Here is a 24,420-nt window from a genome sequence, read left to right as displayed (position 1 = left end):
GCAGCCCCAGAGTGAGACTTTACAGCTTGTTTATTTAGATTTGGTTGGTTTTTTTTTTTTTGCTCTCGCAATCAAACCTGGCCCCTGCAGCCGGGGAACTGCCCTGTTGTCACAGATTTGCCCCTGCTAACTCCATGCCTGCTGACAGTCCCCAGGCAGCCTTTTTCCCTCCTGTCGGTTTGTCCTCTGGCTGGCTTTGGCAATGCAGGGACCAACTGCCCCAAAGTCTTTCTGAGCGGCTGGGAGGCTCTGCAACCCTCGGCAGTGTACCTGACGCAGCAGTTGGGTCATGTTGCTTTTAGACAAATGATCCACAGCAGCTTTTGGCCTTCTCTCTGACTTGCTCCAGTCTGTGCCTCAGCCTGGACCTCGCTTCTATGATGTGTGGCTTTCTAGGAGCCGAGAAAGCAGGTTCCACACTTACTTTCCCTGCTGCCCCTTCTGCGAGGGTGCTGGAAACTGCCCGCTAGCCCCAAGGGCAGCAAGGGACGTGATCCACAAGAGGTACAAGGAGACCTCCAACATCACAGGAGAGGACAGAGGTCTCATGCCTCGTGCTGTGCCTTTGAAACTTGCCCCTTGTCCAGCCACGTGCCTCTCTGGTGCTCTGAAGCTGGCTCACTCCGCTCGTGTTTGCTCAGGCCAGCGTGTCCAGCGGTTCACTGATCCCTGTCCGGGCTGGCAGGCTGGAGCTGCTGCAGGTCTCGCTGTCCACCCCCGTTCCAGGTCGTAGTGCCTCTGGGTCTCTGACTAGCACTGTACTTTACGAATGTTTAAAATAATAATAAACTCGGAGAGCAGAGACAAGATGGGCTCTTTGCTCTGTGGCTCCGGTGCATCATTGTCTTTGGGTTGTTGCCTGCTGGACTTGCTAAGAGTGCAGACCAGGGCACTGTCAGTTCCCTCCTGGCTCTGCACCCTCGTGTGCTGTCCCAGAAACAGCAAGAATTTCCCTGCAGGTCACTGTTCAGTCACAACGTAACACAGTGTCCCACTTGCTTTTTCTCCGCACCGGTTCCAGTGTTAAAGTTTGGCTGTAGGACTGAGGAGGGTTGAGGCTGCAATGTTGAACTGGGTACAGAATCCTGACTCTTCTACCTGGGGCCTGCCGGAGCTGGGCCAGGGCCCCACTGTGCCCCATGTACCCCAGGGCTCCCCTCTGATGTCTTGGCTCCTTAGGACATGTGGTGGGGTTTTATTCATCTCTTCCCAACTGCTTTTCCTGGCCGTGCCTTGTCCCTGTCTTTCTTTGAAATGCGTCTCGTACTGAGTGACCTTTCCGGGACTGTTAGCCCTCTGCTCAGCCTCTTGCTAGGGGAATTTAATCTGCTTGCACTGCAGTTGTTTCTGTGCCTTTTATTAGACACACTTTCTCACTAGGCACCCTACGACCTTTAAATTCAACTGAGCTATTGTACGGAAAGTAGCCAGCATCGGTTTCCTCTAATGAGGAACTTTATTGAGGTTGGAGGGAGGATAAAGGAACTCCAGCGTGTTCCTGCAGGGCTGGCACAACTTCTAGTTCGCTTTGTCTTGAAGTGCTCCAGGAATCCCAGCTCAACTGTTTGGACACGAGATTTATATAGGAGAGAGGGTCTCCGAGCTCTCCTCCCTCGACACATGGCAGTCTCTCATCTTGGCTTGCTGAACTCTGGCCAGCACCTGCCTGGAGCAGCAGCAGGATCCAGAATTGTGTTTTGGACTTGCATTTAGCTGTCAGCTCCTCTGCTGTGGAAGTGCCTTGTGCATCCCTCCTCGTGGGGGCTTCTTTGACACTGTGTGCTGCTGGCCCTCACGGCATTTGCTGAAGGTCCCAAGTCTCACCTGGGGGTAGCCAGTGCACAAACCTCTCTAAAAAGACGCTCCTCTGCCTTGCACTAGTGCTGGAGTTGGTGAGCTATAAAAAGTCTTCCCTTTGCCATTTGGAGTTATGTTCTGCAGCCTCAGCACATCCAGGCACTGCAGGACTCTGCAGCCTCGGGAGCTGCTGCTGTGCAGCGGCCTGGGGAAAGGACAAGGGAGAGGGGGGCGGCCTGGCTCTTGCAGCCTCGGTGCTTGACAGTGCCCTCGGAGCAGCGCAGTGCTCTGACAGCAGTATGCGGATGCTAGCAAGGAGCTGGGGCAGGAGAGCACCACTCGGTGCCAGCAGCTGCCCTAGTGCCTTTGGAGGAGGTTCTCCGGCTGTGAGCACAGGCTGGGCCCTCAGGAAGGGCGGTGAGGCCTTCTCGCTGGAGGGGGACCTGTGCGGCCTCTGCTCCATCCTGTGAGGACAGGCCCCTCAGGCCTGCTGGCGCCTCGGCCTCACGCCGGACAGCCTGGGCTGTGCCTCACGGTGAAAGGCCCGGCTGAGAAAGGCCGGTACCCAGGGCTGTGCCGAGGAGAGCGGGGGCCGGCGGGCAGCAGCCCTGGACGGAGGCCGCGGTTGGACGCCGAGAACCTGAGGCGCCACCGCCACCCCCCGCGAGGGGGCGCCGCAGCTCCCCCCTGAGCTTCCCTCCTCGGCGGACTACACATCCCAGCAGGCAACGCGGCGCCCCTCCGCCGCGCCTCCCACGTGACAGGCGAGGGGGGCGGGGCGCTGGCCGGAAGCGTGCTGCAGCGGAACGGCGCGCCGGTGGTCCCGGAGCGCGACGGGGCAGGTACGGGGCCGGGGGGGGGGGACGGGACGGGACGGGACGGAGCCCGCCCGGCCTCGCTGACCGCTGCCTTGTGTTGCAGGCGCAGCCATGGTGTCCGGCAAGCAGCTGGCCGACTTCGGCTACAAGGCCTTCACCAGCTCCATGGTGCTGCTGACGGCGTACGGCGGGTACCTGTGCGGCGTCCGCGCCTACCGCCTCCTCCAGAAACGCCGGGAGCGGGAGGCCGCGGCCGGCCCGGAGAGCTGAGGGTGGTCTGGGGCCTGGCCCCGCGTTTCCCGCCTGGGGTAGGCAGGGAAACAACCCCCCCCCCCCCCGGGGTCCCGGGGAGATGGCGCGCAATAAAAACGGTGTGACAAAGCCCGAGCGTGGTGGTGCGTGGTGTCTGCCCGCCTCGGCCCGCAGCAGCTCCCTGGGGGTCTTAAAAAGGGGCTTCTGAGAGGCAGGACCTGGGCCAGCAGCAGGCAGGATCACTGAGAAGGGGCAGACCCCGTCCTTGAATTTTTTTTTTTTTCTCTCAAGATCAAACGTGTCAACCCAGTTTCTGAAGCATCTTTTAATCGGAGATAAGAGTATAAAATGGTAACAAGTCGAGAAGTTTCCAAAATTCAGCTCACGATTGACACATTGGTCTTCCATTGCCCCCAAGTACCATTGAGTAAAAAAAAAAAAAAAACAAAACCCAAAAAACAACAAAACAAAAAAGAAGCAAAGCCTGTGGTGTGGCTGCCTTTCCAGCCCAGTGATTCTTCCACACAGTTGCAAAATGAGAGCAGCAACATTCAGTTCTGTCTGGGAGTACAGACAAGCAGGACCAAAACATCTTATTTTGTGGAAAGTTAAACACAGCCCACCAGTACTGGTCCGCCCTCAGCTCAAGTCCCAGCTTAGCCAACTGTAGGTCTAGAAACATCTTCAAAACCACAACTTGCAACAGAAAAAAAAAAAAAAAAAAATTTAAAAGGCATGTATTGTGACAGTTGTCTTAGGAGCAATAAACAACCCCCCTCCCCCATTTCAGAAGGCTGTAGTCAAGACTTCAGAGGGGCTTGCAGCACCAAAATAGGCAGCAAACGCTGGCCTGGTCCCTCGTGACAGCAGAGATAGAAGCTGTAACCTCAGCAGACAGCACCCCGAAGGCAAGTTAGAACAACGTTTCTGTTGGAGCACAGTCCAACTCAAGGCTTGGCTGTAGCCCAGAGCGCTCGCAGCAGGACTGAGAAAAAGAGTCTCTGCTACAGCCAGGGGAGCTGGGACGCGGAGCCACGGGACCCTGCGTTCTCCGTGCTCGTCAGCGGCTCCAGGAGTGCATCGAGGAGATCTGCTGAACCTGCGCTGGAGCAAACCGTCACTGCAACGGCACCGTCACCCTCCTGCGGTCGCCAGCCCGCCCAGTCCAAACTCACTCTGCCTTGAGTCGATCCTAGTAAAAACCAGTTTGTCACAAACAAGGATACCTCTGCAAATATCGATGGGACTAAGATTTGAGTACAAAATGGCTTAAGGTGAAATCTGCAGCTTTGTTTTTGCCCTAGTTATGGGCTTTATATCCCTTCGGTTGTGCAAAGCCTCTGACTGGCCTGGATTGTGCCCATTTCAGATTTGCTGGAGGTTTCTGGGGAAGGGGTATCTTGATTAAAGATCACTTGGGAATGTGGAGCTCAACACATCTAGATATTTAAAGATAAGTTCGTGTTTGCTCAAGGCCAACCCACAGCCTTACTCTTCTGTCCACTGGCCACTAGCCACATGGCCGTTAGCGCGGTTGGAGCCGTTACTGGAAGTGCTGAAAACTCCTTTTGTGCTGTTGGAAGTCACATCCTCCTCTTCAGAGCTGCTCTCTACATCACTGCGGTCATCCTTTGATACCTAAACATTTCAAATGAAATTTCGTAGTGGGAAGGGGAGAAGGGAAGTTGAAAAAAAAAAAAAAAAAAAAAAAATCACAGAAAACAGTAGTTAGAAGGTGGTGTCCATGCCATTAACCAGCTTGAGTCAGTTACATTTCCCTTCTACATTTGATCCCGAATCACTTCAAACTTACAAGGAGGAACCTGTCATCACACACAGACACAGAAAATGACAATTTGGAAATACGAGTTCCATTTTCCAAACACTCTGTGCGTCTGTGAAAGCACCCCACTCTTTTTGCTCTCCCCAGATCGGAGGACACCCTAGATCTTTGGTTGCTCTTGTCTTCCAAGAGCTGCATTCTAGATTGGCTAAACGCTGCTTTTCCAAGCAACAAATTTGTTTCGAATCGAAAAACCTCTCGCACCATAATCATCAGTGGGTACAATGACCAAACCCCATGTGTTATATCAGTTTTAGAGGGAACATTTTGTCCTATAGGGAGTGGCTTTGGTATTTTAAAGATTAACCAGCTATATTTATCACATTGCTGTTTGCACAAAGTGCTTCCCATTTTCACTGCTTATGAGAACTTTTTTACAAGCAAAGGCCTGTTTGGACAATGGGCTGTTGAGCAGAGACAACAATCTAATCCAGCAAACACCCGTTCAGGAACAGAAGGAGCATCTCGGCCCAGAAATCCAGGTCTGCTTTACAGAGTTACACCTTTTGACTGCAAATCCGGCCGAAGTGGATCCGTCCGTGCGATTTGGAAGCAGACGCGGGCGCAGTCGCTGCCGGCTGCCCCGAGTGCCGCGGGAGGGCACTGCACCGGCGCCGCCGAGCCAACCGCGCCAGCAGGGGAAGGGAAGAGATCGCAAGCCTGGCCCCAACTGCAAACAAGCACCTTGGCTGGTGGCGGGGTGCCAGAGCCGAGACCTCGGCTGTGCCGAGCAGTCGCTGCGCTACGGCCCTGCTTTGCCCACCCCAGGGCAACCAACAGCCCTCGTCTCCTCAATGCGCGAGCGCCTTGCGGCCAGCACCTCGCCGAGGATTTCATTCTGCTCTGCTTGCTTTGAGGCAGGGTTACAGCACCAGCAGGAAGTTTTTGAACTCCAGGGAAGGTCTGGCAGAAAGCCAGGTAAAGTTAATGATCTCCAAGATTGGTTTTGACAGGCCTCTTGGATGTCCTGGCTTCTGTCTGTTGCCAGAACTTTTGATATCTTTGCCCACTCTCCTGCTCTGTTGGAAGTTCAAAGCGTCACTGGAAGGAAGCAGAAATCCCTCGAAATTTTTCCCATTATTTGGGGGACAAGTGACTGTTCTAGTCCTTTTCACACAAAGCACTGCATTTCTCCCGTCCTTTTCCCCTCAGCACAGTGCTAATGAGCACTAAAGACAGATATCAGAGTCTCTGTGGGCGTATAAAAGCAGAAAGGTGAAGGTCATGCAGCCAGCTGACAGCAGATAAGAACAAACCCCAAGATACTGCTTTGACCTTTGGAAAAACCCGCATTTTAGCATACTGTCATAACCAGCACTGTATCAACCAGGCAGAGAAAGATTTTAAGGAAGGCAGCAGCCATCTAAAGCCCCAAGACCACAGCTCCGCTTCTGTCTTAGCCTTGAAACAGACCCAGGTGCAGTTCAGTGAACAAACAGAAGCGCAGATCACACTTACATGCAAAGGATGAAACTGTCCAGCTCCAATCTGGCACAGAGAAAAGGAGAAAAGAATGAAGAAGACAGAGCTTAGAGTCCTTTCCCTGGCTAGGTCACCTGGACAGGAGAGAACCAAGGGAAGGAAAAAAGATGTAGACCTCAGGATACAGAAACAGCTGCAGAGACAGAAAATAAGACATTTGCAGTGGCAGCTGTGGGGAACAGATGAAAAGATTGTGTGCGTACTCCAAACATGCCTTCCCCTGACAATCGCTGCCACAGACGACTACGATATAAATATTTTTCAGAGTTACATTCCACATGTAGGGGCAGCTAAGAAGTCAAACACAAAATACAGTAGAGCCATGAGAGAAACTCAGATCAGAATACCAAAGATCTGATTAAATAAATAAATAAATAATCACTTGTGCTACAAAATCAGCTCTTGCTCTCTGGTAGCTGCAAAGGAAGTGGCTTCTCTTGACGGGTAGGCTGGGTGTCAAATGAGTTCCTAGCCCCATCTCAGGGCTTCCCCTGTCTCATGGCACTTCAGCTGAACTACACCTTTTTGCTTGGCAACGGAGGTCGCAGCCAAAAGCGAGCATTGTTCACTCTTAGGGCAAGACCTGTTGCTAACCAGCTGCTGTAGTTTCACCCTCCTTCTCCCTAAGATTCCCCACACAAATTAAAATTAGGACAGAAGCTAAACGGCACCCCATCAGCCCAGTGACAGCCAGCAAACCCCACTGCATTCCTGATAACCCCTTCTCCCCCGCCTGCTGCAATGCCTGGCCTGCACTGACAGCCAGAAGCCTCTGTCCGTGCTAACAAGTGGAAGATGCATAACCCCCGTCCCATCCCAAGCACCAGCTGAAGCTGGAAAACATCCTGTATGATTGTTCAAAATGAGCCTACCACCACCTTAAACTCCAAAGTACCTAACCGGTCTGTCATCATCACCATGATTACAACATCGGAATGTACTGGAAAAGGGTGTTATTTCCCTGCCAGGGAAATAACCAGGACAGAGAGGAAAGCATCCCTGCCTTCGCATACGCCTGGCAACTCGAGTCTGCAGGGCCACCAAGGTGAAAAACCTGCCCTTCTGCAAAGCACTCCTGATGCAAGCCCTCCAGAGCGAGTACCAGCCCTCACTGAAGGGCCCAGGTTCTCACGATCGCTTAACAGGGCTTGTAGGACAGAGGACCCCAAGGAGTCACCAGCAATCTTACCTTTCCTCGCACGAGGGCCTTGTAGGCAGTGCGAATGATGAGATAAGACCAGATGATATGCAAGATCTGCAAGGTTATCAAAAGCCCATTGAAGAGCCACCATGAAGGATAAGGACCGATCAACTCCCAGCTTTCAAATAGGGTTGTATTCAAAATCCTAAAAGAGATCCAGAAACACGTTACAGACCGGCTGTGCTGGTGACATGGCTTCCAGCTCCAAATTGAGATGAGTGGCCAGATGCACAACAGTTTGTGGCTCATTTAAGCATCTGCTGCTTTGCTCCTGTCAGAGCGGCGAGGCAGCTAGTCTCTTGCCAGAGTCAGGAGACAGACTAAAGCTAATTAGAAACATTTGAACTGAGCAACAAACAGGAGAAGATGCGAACGTTCTGCAACTCGGTTACACACACAGATCTGCTGCCAACTTCCTTCTCAAAAGCACGAGCATTTCTAACAACTTTACAGGAAGTGATGTCAAGCTGCACACTGGTCACCAAAACAACCGTTAACACGTTCATACTTGGGCAGTCTTCACCCATACTTAAAGATCAGGAAGGAATTTTGCTCCCAGTAGGCCTCCCTCCCTGTGCGCTATTCTCTTCCCTCAGAGTTTTATAGATTCCTCCTGCCAAGCTGGAGGACTAGAAACAGCTTTATGGACAAAGCTTTGTGCTCTCTTTCATTACTGTTTTGTTGTTCTTGTCGCTGGGAGTTATTGCCAGTACTTAAGAAACTTAATAAACACTTTAGATTTTATGAAGTAGAGAGGTATGGAGAGACCTTTAAAGATGTCATTAATTTCACACAGCTTTTAACGTTTCACAAGAAAAGAAAAACAAGCCTTTTAAAGAAGAGCCTAAGTCCCCCAAAATGCAGCTGCAGAAACATCTAACTCGTAGCCAGTTTATAGATGAATTGAATGCAATTCCAGAGATCTCTTGAGGTTTTATACTAATTAGGGAAGGGAATATAGGCGAAGTGAAATAGCATAGGGTCTGCAATACCACTGCAAGCCTGCCAGATTTCTCTACAAAGTTGAGGAATTACATTTCAGCCAGTGGAAAATACATTAAAAATTTACAGGACTGCTGAGCAACAGCATGATGCAAAAGCATCACCTCATGACAGACAACAGCAATAAAAACAATGTCAGCTATCTCATCTGTCACTGGAAGGAGCCTATGAAGACGTAAGAATTAAAGCTCTGCCTTATCCAGACTCCCTTGATGCATTTACTGGAAAACAAGCAAGAGCTTTAATTGCAACCCTGATACCAACACGCCAGTATTGTTTCTGCCGACCGTCAGGGCACCCTAAAGGAACGGGGATGCAAGCTGTCCATTGCCTAGGAAATAAATATACGCAGTAAAACCAAAATAAACTGATTAATAATCAGGCGTAACCAAATTTTCACCACACTCTTTCAACAGAAACAAGAGGTGGGTAACAGCTCATCAAGAGAACCTCACCAAGCCCAGCCTCTTGAGGCAAGAGGGAATCTCGTTATAGGATGATGAGCTATAAGCCATTTAGCCAGGGTTTTACCTCCCAAGAAACTCAAGACCTATTTCAGGCTCTGAACAGTCATGACCCAATGACAGGGCACGAGTGTCATAAGAATCAGGAACTCTTAACGACAACTAAGCCAGATACTCAAAAATCAACTTTTCCCCAAGAAACCACGCCTCAGCCTCGTTTGTAACTATTTCCGAAACTTCTTAAGGGAAGCAAAGAACCCTTCGAGTCCCTCAGAGCAGGCACCGGCTGTCTGGGCTCCAGCTAACGAGCACTGTCATCACTTTGCAGTAAGAGAGGGGCAGCTGTGCATTAGGATTCCAGTCGCTTCCCACACTCCCTCAGCTGACTGTGGAGAGGTTCCTTCACAGGCCCGGTTGAACGTACTGCTCCAAACAGTACGGGGGCTGTCTGCAACTTCAGGCTGCCTTGAGGGACAGGCTGGAATGATTGCAAGGAACCTAAATACAAAGGCTTTGCTTAAAGGTTTGGAAGAACAAACAAGACCTTACAGCTCAAGGTGCTTACCAGAAAGGATAAATGCCCAACCGTGTAACAATGAATACGACACCAAAAAGCATGAAGAAAGCATCACATAAACGTTGGTACTTGGCATAATTGGCTAGCTTTGCAGCCTAAAAGAGACAAGAAACATGAGAATATCATTCCCTTTGTGCACTCATGTAATTACCAGGCTGTAGAGCTTCAAAAACCCTCAAGCCATCACATTTATAAGGAGTTTGGAACATTTAGGGATTATTCTCAGCATTAAAGCAGTTATGAGGAAAAGCTGACAAGGCAGGATCAGCAGCGTGAGTTTTACGGCATATTTAATGCAGTTTGTCAAGAACGGGAGAGTCAGCCTGCTCCCCCGAGACCACATTAGCATTAGATACACAAAAATTTGAAAGGAAACTCACCTCTAAAAGGAAATCTGATGCATCATGGAGGCACAGCACCAGAGTTCCAACCCGCACCATATTATTCATGTAAGAGAATGTAATGAGTCCAATCGTAGCCAAATGATGGACGAACATGATCAGGAAGTCCTGGAAACAGAAAAAAAAAATGAAGACTCTTTGGCTGTCAAACAAACAGAAAGGTTTGGAACAGAGCCACCCAGCTGACTAACTGGGGCCACAGGATTACTTCAGTTCAGGCTCCGACTCCACTTTGTATAAAGCACAGCTCATCACACGACACCAGCCATCACCACGAACGGTTCCAGTAAGGTCTCTCCCAGCATTTGTGCTCCTGCGGAGTCAGAGCTCTGCACAGACACGCACTCAGCAGTGTCTCTTTGGCACACACACGCAAGGTAAAGGGAAGAACGCCCACAGACCCCACTGAAAAGACTGACAGGAACAACGTTATCGCCCTTATTTTTGGCTCCTTTTGGTTTCACAGTCATACTGCAAGTCCTTTCAGCTCTTGGCACAAATTTAAGTACGCTGCTGTCACTGTTGTCAGTGTGCAAATGCCTGCCAGAGCACAGCAGGCACAGGACACAAGATAACCCCACAACAACCTTCATTAAAAGCCCTTCATTAAAAACACGGTTACAATGCACACGCATTCAGGGCTGTTTCCCAGTTCAGCCCCCTGGGTACGACACTTCCATGTCAATGTACCTTCCCGTGCTTGCAGTGGGGAATGTAATCCACCTTGTTAAAGTCAGAGTACAGAATTAAACATTATGAACAGTACCACAGATGCTGTTAAGCACTCCCTTTCTGCAGCTCCAAGATACTCTCTAGTGCCTCACCTGCTAATATTTCAGTACAGACAGAAATCCCAGGCAAATTTTTCTTTTTGAACAGTCAGCACAAGAATTGGGATAATTTGCTACTTTGCAGTTTGTGTAACAGGAGCAATAAACCATGATTTACTATGAACTGTTTTCCAACAGCAACAATAAGCAAATCCTAGAACGTAGGGCAACGGAATTAGATTCCGGCAATCGCAACCAGTCCTCGTTCTGCTACGCACAGAGATGAAAAATCACTTTCAAAAAACCCCATTTATTATTGCTTTAGTGTTTGCCATCTTCTCACCTGACTCAGCAAGTTACTGCTTTGAGCATTTCATTTCCATGTTTTCTTCTAATTAAATCTATTTTTATGCAATGATTTGATAACTTTTTATTGGAAGGTATTGAGTGATTCTGTTCTTTCCTCTGGAAGGTGAAAGGGAATCTCAAGGATATACCAGGTTGCATGTCAGGCTTGCTCCTCCCTCCTCCCCAGGACCCGGTAGTGATTACAGAAGGAGGCAGCCTACACAGATGCAAATGAGGAAGCCAACACAGTTCTTGCTATGCTTCAGCTTTACTGGCCAGGCACACTCATTTTTTGTTAGTCCTATCTATTTAGTGAAGCGGTGAGTGCAATTCTGGTTAATCTCACCTTCCGTTTAATGTCTGTAAACTGAGAAAACATGAGAGACCAATAGAAGGCCAGCTCCAAGATATAGTAATAATAAAGCCTGGACGTTAGAGGCTGGAAAACAAAGAAAGATAGCACAGTTAGAAGACAAAGTTCTTTAAAATTTACATGAAAATCAACTTTTTCCTTCCTTCCCATCCCACTCTGTTCCTCCAGAATACTGAGACATAAGTTAAAAGACTCAGAATTAAGATTTAGTAAAAACAAGCTTAAGCAACAGACCTCTTACTCTAGGCTTAGTCACACAAACATACTCGTGTGTTCGAGCTTTATTCAAAAGGAGTAAGATTCCCTTGTCAATATTTACAACTCATACTGCAGCCTCTTGGGTTAGGAAAACCAGGCACTGAAACAGGCTGGTTGGCCTCTACACAGTCATGCCTGCTGCAGAACGAAAACACCACCGTAAATAAGTTACCAGTATAATGTTATGCCTATTTTTTTTCTCCACTTTTAATAATCTCAGCAGCAAGTACACATAAAATGAACCGAGTCAGTTCTGAGGAAACACGGCTATTGACAAACCTAACCAGGATCTGAAGGCATACAGAGTCAATGCCACCTTCGTGCCTGCCAAAAGGGATGGCCATTCGCTCCCCTGAAAGCTCACCAGGCTGCCACCTCTGCAGCGCCCACCCCGCAGAATAACGAGAGGCGCTCGAGTCTACTGAGTTTCAATCTGCTATTGCTAACAAAATACCAGCTGAAATTGTGCAAAAAGGTGGAATCTAGTAACGTTTATCTCCTACCTGAAAAGGGTAGTTGTACCAGCACTGTCGTGTGTCCCAAAACCAGGGTGCCTAAAGGGAAAAAGGCAAGTTATTTTTCTACTGGGTTTTTTCTTCCCTATCACCTAAGGCAGTTGACCACTGCAGCACTGTTGCACTGAAATTTTATCTTGATTCTATCATCCAAGCTAGATCTATTGTCAAGCACCCTAGTGATTTAAAATGTTCTTGCTGCAGTCAAAGGCAAGTTTTACTGCGATAGAAATTCAAAGCATAATCATACAGCTCTATCTAATAATAACAAAGACCCGAAGAGATCCATCTCCACAGAAAGATGACTATCGCCACTGACCCCCCCTTGTTTTAAGCTAGGTGCAAGCACTGAAGAAGTGAGACAGGTAGTCAAGCCCCCTACATTTCAGCAGGAAGAGCCATAACCCAGCTGCACGGCACACAGAGCAACACGGGGGGGGATGACAGATCAACTCACCGTCCAGAGAAACCTGATTCCATAAAAAAATATACTTAAATAAAATGTAAATCTCCACCTGGAAAAAGAAGCAAAAATTAAACTTAGGAAATAGAAATAGCTTCTGGTTAACATTTGTAACAAAGACTGGAACAATTGTGAATAAACCCAATTCTGACACCTGAAAAGCTTTCACCCACCAAATGGTAATCCTTCATTTGTGCACATTTCATGTAAGGATAAACCTATTTAAGGGCTTTCACACCACACACGAGTTTGCATCAACAGCAAAGTTTGAAATAAATTTCAGAGTGAACATGCATCATTCATATGCTTTAACAGACAGTAACAAGATAAGTCATTGTTATCCAGAAGGTATCCTAATGTACTATTCGTCCCTCTTACCTTGTGGCTTTAAGTAGACAAAACCATACTGGGGGGAAGAATTAATATGAAGGAAGTTACTGGAAAGGGAAGAAACCAGCACAGAAGAAATAACAAGTCAGGAAAAAAATATTCAGATGCTACCAGACTAACAGAGATAACTGCAAGCATTCAGAAAGAAACAAAGAACAAAAGAATGAACTGAAACGAAAAGAACAGGAATCCAAGAAGTGTCTGTATAAAAGTATATACAACATTGTGTAAGCCATAAGGTCGTTCTGTCTGGGAACAAACACTCGTCTACAACGTAACTGTGCAGCCAGGAGACTTGTCTTCAGTGTAACTACTCAAGTTGTGCACACGTGTGCACACTGAAGTGCTACGTTTGCATGAAGGACCTGGTCCGCTATCTAAAGCTGCTCACTGTTGACAGGAATAGCTCCTGTACGTGTGTTCTGGTCTCTCGTACACACACACAAAATAGTTTAGAATACTAAATTCTAAAAAGCCCTCCCTCCTGACTTCTTTCATTCGCTTGTATAAGAATTTATCTTGCACCAGCCAACCCCAAGACACCAGTTTAGCAGCTGACCACAGTTTCAGTTAGAAAAGAGAACATACAGCTGGAGCTTTAAGATGAAGCCACATCTTGGCCTCTGCACAAACATACATGCTCTCACAAAATTTAGTGAGGGTGGTGGGTTTGTCCTGGTTCCTCCGATGACGAAACCAGCGCTGGATCTTTCGAACATCCCAGTCTAGCTGCTTTGACAAGCCTTCTAACCTTTTTCCATCTGGAGACTGAAGGAAAATGAAACAAGTGTCATTTCTCCTACTTCTCAACCTGCTTTCACTCCGAGATCCCCTCTGTACTATGACAGAAGTGATGCACAGATATCAAAAACCACACACGAGGAAGGCACTACGTATAGGCTAGAAGCAGGAACCCATTGCCACAAATGTTCATTCCAGTTTAACCTTCATGAGCCACTAATTACTTAATTATTCAGAATGCTTTTGGTTTAACATTTCCTCATCATTTGACAGCACATTACGACAAAGAATGCAATTGTTCTGTTTCTTAATTTGGGGGAAGGAGCTTTTAAAATGTCCTGTCCTACCTGTTAAAACTTGCACATCAATCCAAACAGCCCAGAACTCAGGAAGATCAAAGCTGAATATGTTAAAGAGTTGCTACTCACTGCAAGTTTAGGGAAACTTTAAAAGTAAGAGTTGGTTTAACACGCTAGATATTCCAAAAGGGTATCATAGAGATGGCACTATTTCTGTTATCAAAGTTTATAAGTAAAATTAAATTTGAAAACTGAAATGGTTGTATAATAAAGAATATATCACTGTTCTCTGACTGGAAACTCTACTGGCAGTTTGTTTGTTTGAATAATGACATAAATGGATTTATAAGAGACAAAGTGAACAAAACCTGATAACTACCTCTAAAATGGCCCAGTGGTGAGATAAGCCACGTTAGTTTCAGACCAGTGTCCTTTTAACAAGCTCTGCCAGGGAGCTCTTACAACTGAAAGATGATAAACACATTTTACTACTGGCGTTACACACAAACCCAAAAAACTATGCAGAATGCTGATTTAATAAAAAGAGTCACCAGACTGTTCAACTGAAAAGCAAAACCATCTGTCACTGATTTTTCAGCACGGAGACTATGACTTTCCTGTAATTCCATCACAACCAGGTCTCTCCGCACCCCACTAGGCTTAAACAGCTCGGGCTACCTGACACTTCTGCATTGGAAGTGAACCTACCCCAAAGGAGAACTTACAGGGCTCCGATGTCAGAACAGCAGTGAAATCTTTCCCCTGCATCAGAGCCGCCCTACATTCTGATTCTCCAAACCCACCAGCAAACCCAAGCATATTGGTACAGTTTCCATAAGCTAGATAAATTTTGCACAGCATGCGTCCTCATGGGTTTCCTAAACTTTAATTTCAAGGACATCCCCTACATAAAAGTCCTCCCCACAAACAGCATCAAATCACAGGGACTTTTCAGTTCACCCGTCGTTCCAAATACCTCAAAACGTTAACGATCCCGTGAGGCGAGTTTTAGAAAGGCTTTTACCGAATTTCCCTTCCATTCACTGAGCACTTTATCTGCTCCACTCAGAATGAAGTTCAGCACCACCAGAACATAAAACCTTCCATTTCATTATCTTTAACGAAAATCTATCATGCTGTCTGCGTGGATTCCCCTGTCAACAGTCAGCAGGGGATGGTGTGGAATTCTGTAACCTCCGAAGTGAAGGAGCACTGTCAGCTTCAGTGAAAGAAAGGCCACGACACAATCACAAGGAACACCTACTGCCAGCATTAAATATCCTACCCTTTATCAGGGTGCACTTGCATTAACTGAACACTTTCCTTAAATAACTGAGTTCCACTGTGACAGCTATTGTCCAGTTCCACAGTAGGTGGCAAAAACAGGAGGAAAGCATTCACACGACTGGCCAATAAAACCAGCAAAGGAAAAGATCTCAAGGAAAAGGGTAGCACTTTTCCAATAGAAAGTGAGAGATACTGGGAAGTTTCTTGTTAAACCAAGAACTACCACCTGTTACAGGAGTTACAGTTTGGACAAAGGCAGGGAACTAAAGGAAGAAGCCTCGTCCTTTTCTAAAGAGAACATTTTTTTACTAAAAAAAAAAAAAAAGATTCTGTGCTCGAAGCATCCGTCAGCCATCAAGAGAATTTACTTTGCTACAAGAAGGACATGCCAGAGGCAAAGTAAAACAAGAACAAGCACACTCACTGTGCATGCACAGTGTGAAATGCATTTCTCCTGAACTAGAAAAGTGGAAGTAACACACACCCCCACACACCCCCCCCCTTACTTATAGCACTCCATTTCTAGCAGAATTTGAAGCATGACTCACCTTAGTGATGGATGTAAACACTTTCTCTAAAATTGCATTGGGCTGGGCTCTGTGAGGTCCACTGTCTTGAATGCCAAGGTTTACGGCACATGGCTTGGCAATAAACCTGAAAGAATTCCAAAGAAAGAGCCAGATTAAAACAAAAGGTGCATTTCCCTCCTCTGCCTAAATCACAAGGACGCTGACTTGTCACCAACTGCAAAACCTATCCAAAAAGCTTTTGAAGATTCCACTCACTTTGCTTAAAGAAACTTCACAGGTGAAGTAACATCTTTTATTAACCCAAATGGTAACTGCAGACATCTAAAATGAAAAATTAAATCTTAATGTCCTTAGCTTGTAAGGATCAGAACGTGTTCCCCCAGGGGGATTACCATTACCCAGAAATAAAATAGTAGATCACTGACAGGAGTCCTCTGTGAACATCAATGCTAGAGCCTCTGCAGCCCTATAAACAAAATGCCTTATTTCCAGCATGCGCCTTGGTGTCCCATAGGTCAGAAAAAAAGGGAAGTTCAAGTGAGACAGTTCCTAAAAGATACACAGTTTGGGGGTTTTTTAATTGTCTTTGAGAAAAACGAAGTGGCTTGTTTCTTTCGGGAAAGCGAGGAAGATATAAGAAGTCACTCAGTCTGAAAGACCCAAGATCCCCGTCAGTACCTCACTCAGCCCTGTAGGTGCTGCGTACTCCAAAAGCTGATCGACACTTTGTGAATTTTATAGCACAGACACTCTGAGAACAAGCCTGGGTTTACAACTAAAATGAATATACACCCCTTCAAAAACGATTAGGTTTTACTGCACTTTTGTGTCAAAACAGGCACAGGACTCTAAGGAAAACACGTGTTACCTGGACACGTGAATTGTTTCCTGTCGGTGGGCAAGAGAGGGGGGTTTCAAGGAGCAATTTTTATTATTTTTAATCGATTATTTTGAGAGAGAGAACACAAAGAACCTGTTTCTCCATGCCAATTTTGAAAAGGACTCAATATTTGCATCACTAAACCTATTTTGCTTCAAAACGGAGATTGTTTCAGAGACAACTGAATTGAAGAGAAGATTATGCACGTGTATTCCACTGAGCAGACTCGGTGCCATCAAGCAGAAAATGCCACTTTTTCCCACCGCTACATTTGTTACCACTTCTCCTTGTGTTTAAAATGAGAGACTAAAATTCAGGAGAATCGCGACTACAAGTGTCCCAACAGCAATTATTCTTGGGAGCACACTGTTAGTCCCTCAGTAACACGTAGCTGTGACTGCGTTTAGGAACAGACACAGGTTGTGGGGTTTTCCCCTTGAGAAATTACACATCAGCTCATGACTAAAGGAACTCCCCTGCTCTCAGAAAATACTAAACAAGTAATAGACGCTGTGGCCCCAGGTTTCACTGTGCTGCCCCATTTCTTCATTTCAACAGTCACAGCTTTAAAAAAAAAAAATTAAAAAAAAATAAAAGGAAAGGGTGATTTCCTTTTAGCTTGGCTCAAAAGGCTCACTGCTTCCTCTATTATCTAGACCACCAGCCAGAAATCATGTTCTGATGTTATGAAACAGTTGGCTAGGAAAGCGTACACCTTTATATTCTTCTTTCCTACAGGATATACCACAACAACAGCAAAGAAGTACACATGTGCCATTACAGGATGCCAAATATTTTTATTTCATTTCGTGGGACACTGCTTACAGCTCTATAAAAAAATCCTGGCCTGAAGACACTCAGTTTGGGTCAGTTTCCTCCCATAAGAGAGGAAACCTGAAAAATCTAAAAATCTACACATTCAATTGATTTATTATTCAGGAAGCCTTCTTTTGTTTGAAGAAGTAGTAAAGAAGAGAACAAATGGTTAAGAAAGCTCACGGTGATTCATACAAAGTTTTGGCATTATTCTAGAATTCAAAACCTGAAGCATCAAGGAAAGAAGAAACATCATCCCCTCAGAAAAAAAAAAAAAAAAAAAAGATGCAGAAATAATTCTTTGGGACCTAAAGATTGGGGGAAAAAAAAAAAAAAAAATCAATTAAAAAAACCTCAAAACTTTGCATGAAACTATTCCTAAGCAGTAGGCTTCCTACACTAGCAGGCTTAGGGAAAAAAATACAGATGCTTCCAGAAATTAGGAGGGCGGTGAATAAAAAAATCAAGAGTAAGCCCCAGGCTACAGATAGAGCACAGGACTCCAATTACCCAGTCAAGCATGCGGGTGACCAAAGAGCAAATGAAAAAAAAACCCGCAAACATTTCTAGGTGCACAGAAGCGGACGGACACCAACACAAGCAAAGAGCCAAGTCACAACAATGGAGGCCACGGAGGTAGTTCCAGTCCCAGAAACAGGAAGGAAAAAGGATGGCAGCAGGGGAGTTCATTGCTTTTAAGGAAGTCTGACCCAGCGCCCTAACGCAGCTTCTCTAACTCCGCAAGAAATGGCTTCATCCAGTGGAACTGCAAGTGACAGCTGTCCTTCCGCAGGGCGTCCCGCCCTGCCACGCGAGGTGGCTTCACCTGAGCTGGGCACGGCTGGCTCACGCTCACCAGTCCACTGAGCAGCCACGGTCCAACTGCTTTGACCAGTTACTACCTCGCAGGTGGAATATGAAGTGAATGATCAATCCTGTTGTCCGTCAGAAAAATATCAAGATGACACGTTATCTCCTTTAGGTGTCCGTTAAGGAAAACTCACACCCAAAACCTCTGTGGCATTTTACAGTTTTGGCCCCAGAACAGCTTTTCAGATGTGCAAGTTTTGCACTGCATCCCACAGAGAAAGAATTCTGCATAGCAATAGCAGTTAAGCACCAAAAAACCCACTACCCAGATAGTAGGATCTCCACTCTTAGAGAGATTCACAACTGAACAGCAGATGACCGTGAGCAACCTGACTTGACTAAAACTTGAGCCTTGCTTTGAGGAGAGGATTGGACAAGGTGACCTCCAGAGGTCCCTTTTAATCTAAATTATTTTATGATTCCACAGAAATCTTAACTGCAGCAACTATTCCCAAGGTCAATTTACTGCCACACACTCCCAGCAAGGAATTACCATCACTTAACTACTTCTGTTACACTTTTCTGAACACGCATCTGCTCACTGGTTTAAGTCACACCTACCAAGCTACCTTTTTCACGCTGGCGATTTTGAAACCAACACCAATGTTTAAGTTCGCAGACTCATTCGCTGTAACAAGTATTTCTCAGGCATGTCGTACTTCACAAACCCAAAGGCAGAATCCTTCTTTATGGAACATCCGGGTTTGCCTGGTGACTCCCTATTACAGCTCAAAAGGAAGAAGAATCTGCAAAACAGCAAGATTTATAAACTATGCACTCAAAGTAAGAGTTTGTCTCTCCATAACCTCTCAGTTTCACAGTGTTAAGATTAAACCACCTCATTCCACAACTGTCCCTAATTTTCCAGACAGACCTGACGAACTAACATCTAAACCCACTTTTTTCTTCCCCCCACGCCCAGCTTGAGCACAAGCTGCAGCTCCTTCCTCAGACCTGTAGAGTAACAAGCATATCTGTTGCCAAAGGGCATTCCAGTGTAATTATAAACACACCATATGAATAACAGGATCCAGGTTTTCACAAGATACCTGGGAATTTTTTTTGTGCCTGCAGTGGGACAAGATGTGTCAAGACAAATAAGAGCAAGTATAACCAAGGAAAAAAAAAAAAAAAGCCCAAAAAACCCCTTGTGGGCAGAAGCCCTTCTTTATCTTGCCTGCACAAAAAGCCACCCCCTACCACTGAGTCAGGACTTCACCTTCCTCTACCAGTCTTGCCCCATCTCTGTAGTCATATACTCCCCACAGCCAGTCAGCCTAATGAATATTTTACCAATGTCCTGATGAAAAGGTTAATTTATAGGAGCATTCGCTAACAGAAACGTGTCAGCGTTACAAGTGTCAGTGTCACAACAGCCTCACACTGAAGATCTACAGAGAGAGGAGAGAGAAAAGAAAGAAATGAGGAGAAGCTAAAACAAAAGAGCTGCACAAGTGTATAATTCGCATTCTGAGTCATCAAGTCCGAGTGCCAAACGTGTGTCAACGAAGACTTTTGACCCAATAATCCCTAAAGCCTGAAAATATTGTATATGCACAATGGGGTTTTATTAAGACAAACCTGAACTTTTATGACATGTTCAAAGTGGCAGGAGGAAAGATAAAAACATTACTTGAAAAATACAGTCTTTTAAAATAAACGTACTAGAAACTGCCCGGGATGTCACTCTCACAATCTGCTTTCGCTTCAGGGTACCGCCATTGAGACACACTACAGCAAAGACGCAGCTGAAAACCAGGAACAACCCGCTCGGGTAGGATGTGCTGTATCTCTCCCAACATCTCATACTCCAGAGAAAAGAGAATCTTTTGCACTTCTTCACCAGACTAAGACACCTGGAGTAAACAGGGCTTGGAAAGTGAGGAGCCCTTCCTACAACATCCCTTTCAGGGGTACTGTTCTGCCTCACAACTTCCTTTGCTGGCGCGTGTGAACATTTTGCCAAGACTAGCAGTAGCACACCAAGCTGGGATGAGATTTTGGCACTGCGACACGTGTTCCCGGGTCCTCTGCACTGGTTTGAACTGGCAATAGTTTTCTGAAGCCTTTTTTTTTTTTTTTTGGACAGCAGAAAGATAAGATGGAGAAAAAAAAGAGTCTCTCAAATTTCTCTGCTACTCTGCTGATCTGCTTAATTTTTCTCCACAGTTCGCCTATCTTTTAACTTTACCCCAGTCCCTTCTTGTTTAATTTCTGAAAGCTCAAGAAAATTCGAACTTCTCACAGGAAACCCGCAAAAGAAAATCAACTCAATTCCTACTCAGTTTAGTCCTACAGCCCTTTTCATGCTTAGAAATACTTCTGCCATTTCAATGTAGAAATTCAAGATTAAATCAATCTTTAATGAACTCTGTGAACAGGAAGACAAGGTATCCTGGTCTGCTTCACCTAACAGTTTTCCTCAATAAGCCACTTTGCTAATTAGTATCTGTGTCACCCACAGTCTGCCCTGCGTGTGGCTGTAAGATACACATCATGGAAAGGATAAACCTCTGCCTCGGGGAATAATTAATATCATATGTTTATGGATACCCAAGTAAATAAGAAACACTGTGTTACACCTGTTTATGGGCAGATACGATGATCTGCATGCACTGCTGTTGTGGCCCAAGATGCAGGGGACCCACAAACCGCTTAACAACGCGCTAGGCCATGCGAACAAGTCCTGTTGCCTCATCCAGCAACTCACAACGAAAGTACAACAAAGGCAGAGACCAGCGACCCAAGCAAACCAACTGCAGAGCAGCAGCAGCCGCCAGAGGCTTTCACTCGCCCAGCCGAGGTTTTCCTGGATAGGAGGAGAAATGAAAGTGAACTCCCCAGGCTTTTTTCTTGCACTCCCTGAGCGTAAGGTACAGCCAGCGCTGGAGGAGCCTCTCGGGACCCAAAGCCAAGGGAGAGAGGAGGCCCACGGGCTCGTGTATGTCGCGACAGACACAGGGGTTCCCGGCACACGTTTTCCAGGGTTACACAATATTCCCTTTCCACGCGAAAAGAGCCTCGGGAGACGCCGCGGGCGGAGAGCCCGCCACGGCCCCGGCGGAAGGCCTCCGCGCTGCCCGAGGGGCGAGCGGGGGGCCCAGGCAAGCCGCCCCGCGGGGCCCGGCCCGCCCCGCCTCGCCTCCGGCCCGGCCCCGGGGCCGCCCGCCGCTCCCCCCCGGGGCGCTCCGCAGCCCGTTGCTAAGAGACACCGGTGGCCTCGCCGCGCGCTCGCCCCCGAGGCGGGAGCGGGCAGCGTCCCCGCCGCCTCAGCCGCCGGAGGGCCCCGCTGTCCCGGGGGCGCCCCGCGGCGGGGGCAGTCCCGCGCTCACCTCTCGAAGAGCAGCCGCACGGCGAAGATGCCGAGCGCCAGCGGGAAGGCGGAGAGGACGTGGCCCGCCCGCGGGTACTGCAGCCCGCTGCCCGGCGGGCCAGGCTCCCCGGCCAGGTCCGCCCACGTCACGTTGTGCGGCAGCCAGAACCGCTCATTCCAGAACCAGGCCCGCAGCGCCGCCGCCGCGGCCGCCGCCATCTTCCGCCGCCGCCTCCCTCCGCCTCCCTCCCGGCGGCCGCAGCTGAGGCGGCCACCGCAGCCGACGGCGGGACGGGACGGGGCGGGGCCGGGACACGCGCCAGCACCGCCTCTTCCCCCCCCCTCTCGTTCCCCTCTCGGCGGCGAGAGCGCATGCCCAGACAGGGCACGGACGGGCGGGGCTCCGCCTGGCCATGCCCTCGCCGCGGACCGTTAGCTCGGAGCAAGCGCAGTGCGGGGCTCGCGCGCCCGCCTCCAGGCAGGGCGGGGGGCGGGATTGCGAGGGAGCAGCGCTGAGGGGACGCGGCGCGAAGGCGCCCGGTCAGGCGCTTCCGAGCCCTCGGGGTTGGTTTTTTTTTTCTTTCCACGAACAGAGACGAGTTGTTCCGACTGAAAAAAGTCCTCCAGACCAGTCTGGAACGGACGGCGCCCCTGAAGGGAGCGCAGTCTCTTCCCCCGGGAAGGGCCCGGCTGAGGCAGGCGCCGAGCCTGGCCTGAGCGCCTCGGGTGCGGTTGCTGCTCAAGTCCGGTAGATAAACCCGCTCCCACGCACCCCGCGGGCAGGATTCCTCGGTGGGGCTGAAGCTTCGCTCACCTCTGAAGGGAAGGGCCCCCGAGCTGCAAGCAGGACTCATGGGAAGAGTTGATGGTAAGGTACCGAGGATTAGCCTTGCTAACACAAAGAGCAATGGGGTTTAACGTTGAAGCACAAATCGGAGAACGAGAGGTACACTGGGTGGCCAAGTTTAAGATACTCCTTATAGCTTTTAAAACATCCAGGAAAAAAGTGTGGTTTAGCTTGACAGTTTTGGGATGAGGGTTACCAAGGAACAAAGGCTTTGTATAAACTCTGCAATTAGGTTCTCAGGCTCCCCATAAAGGTGGTCAGCATCACCTTCCTTGTATTGTAGCAAATGATTCATCTTTCCTATAATAGCTCTTCTGGCATCTGTCCAGTTGAGAGCAAATTAAATGGCCCATTAAGCACTCAAATACTACGATAACTAATACATTCAAGGACAGGCTAGTTCATGATCTGTTCACTTTTTTAAAATTAATGTATTTAAAAGTACCACTTGTGCTAATTTCTCCTTGAAGATATTCAGCCAGTCTGAGTGAACACTAAGGGTCCTTGTACCTAAAGAGACTCCCAGATGCCTCAGATTTAACTACAGCTAATGATGTGTAACATTAAAGTCTCTGGTAACTGCAGCCAGTATTGCTTTAGTATCACGTAACCATGGATGCATTGTAAAATTCAACTGCATTTCCTAAGAAACAAGCAGTAGGCATATTCAATAAATCCAAGCCCACAACAAATACTCTTCCCTTCCTTTTCAAATACACTTAGTACAGTATCCAGTCAAAGATCTCCCATTGCTTTGTAATTTGAGGAAGTCTGATACCAAATGGATTTTGTTAGGAAGAGATAAAGATTACAGAAAGCAGCATGTGCTTGCACCTCAGCTGTTTTAGTTTTGCAAGACCTCTATCTGTGCAAATCAAGTCTTACTTATCCCTTAAAAAGAAAGAAAAATTAGCAGTAGGTTGTACACCTCATGATGGGCAACTGCTGATACGGTCCAGCTAGACAGCAGGCTGCTTTTCCCTTCTCTCTCCCTCCTTCCCCTACGTACCAGTCACACACATACATTTTCTCATGCTGCTGCAGGACACCCAACTGTTCCCTCTAGGGCTTAGCCCTGCCTATCCCAACCGAACCCACCTCCAGCTTAAGTGAAGGTAACTGCAGCACAAAGCAGCTTACAGGAAAGGGGGGGAACACCCCTCAGTTGTCCCTACCATGCCTGAGAAACACCTGAAGCCAGAAACAGAAGTGTAAGATACCTGCACATCCTGATTTCTTTTGCTCATCCTGTTCTAATCCCTCTCCCACACGCTCTCGCAGATGAGAGCCCAGTCTGCCCATTTGGCTGTCAACCAGACAAAAAACGGACACACAGTGTCACCTAGTGGCACCAGAAAAATCACTGTCTGGGCTCCAGCTTTCAGCAAGAGCACCGGTATTTTCCCATGCTCTTTTTAAAATGCTGCCTCTTTGTGAAACGAGTACGAATCCAGTCTTCAGACTTAAATTTTAATGTAAATGACCGAACTTTATTGAAGATTGTGTAGTTAGCCGGACTGTTAAGAAAGCAGAATATTTTACACCTCAAGTATAGTTAAAAGCTAATTCTCATGAGAATACAGTACAATTAAAAGCTAATATAAAAGGACATCTTCCTTCCACCGTTCAAGATTTCATTATTTGTAAAATATATGAAGTCAAGTTTAAAAATGTACTAAGCTTCAATGCTAGCAATCAGAAAGTTTCACTGTTTAGATGGTTTTATTCCAGAGATTTTTGCAATGCAGCATAATTTCACAGCCATAATGAAAACATTTATGGCAGCTTGATACAAGTAGGATTCCAAAGTTTTCAAAAGGCCTTAAAAATATCTGCAGGTTAAAATCAATGATGATGAACTCTCAAGTAAAAAAAAAAAAACA

At 47.3% G+C, this 24,420-nt stretch overlaps 2 protein-coding genes across 2 annotated transcripts; one reads left to right on the top strand and one right to left on the bottom strand.

Moving 5' to 3' along the window:
- Positions 1–2,726: 2,726 nt before the first annotated feature.
- Positions 2,727–2,885, top strand: COX14 (cytochrome c oxidase assembly factor COX14). The gene has a single exon (XM_086478689.1). The coding sequence runs from the start codon at positions 2,727–2,729 to the stop codon at positions 2,883–2,885; it is 159 nt and encodes a 52-aa protein (XP_086334815.1).
- Positions 2,886–3,578: 693 nt separating this feature from the next.
- On the bottom strand, positions 3,579–22,064 carry CERS5 (ceramide synthase 5). Its single transcript, XM_086478632.1, has 11 exons — positions 22,032–22,064; positions 21,710–21,990; positions 15,830–15,935; positions 13,592–13,722; positions 12,559–12,616; positions 12,090–12,140; positions 11,302–11,394; positions 9,817–9,945; positions 9,425–9,531; positions 7,382–7,538; positions 3,579–4,505 (listed from the first exon to the last, which is right to left on the bottom strand). The coding sequence occupies exons 1-11, from the start codon at positions 22,062–22,064 to the stop codon at positions 4,356–4,358; spliced, it is 1,296 nt and encodes a 431-aa protein (XP_086334758.1). The 3' UTR covers positions 3,579–4,355.
- Positions 22,065–24,420: the final 2,356 nt, after the last annotated feature.

Source organism: Leptosomus discolor, chromosome 27, assembly GCF_034619465.1.
Source record: "Leptosomus discolor isolate bLepDis1 chromosome 27, bLepDis1.hap2, whole genome shotgun sequence".
Classification (NCBI taxonomy): domain Eukaryota; kingdom Metazoa; phylum Chordata; class Aves; order Leptosomiformes; family Leptosomidae; genus Leptosomus; species Leptosomus discolor.
This window is presented reverse-complemented; position numbering and strand designations above follow the sequence as displayed.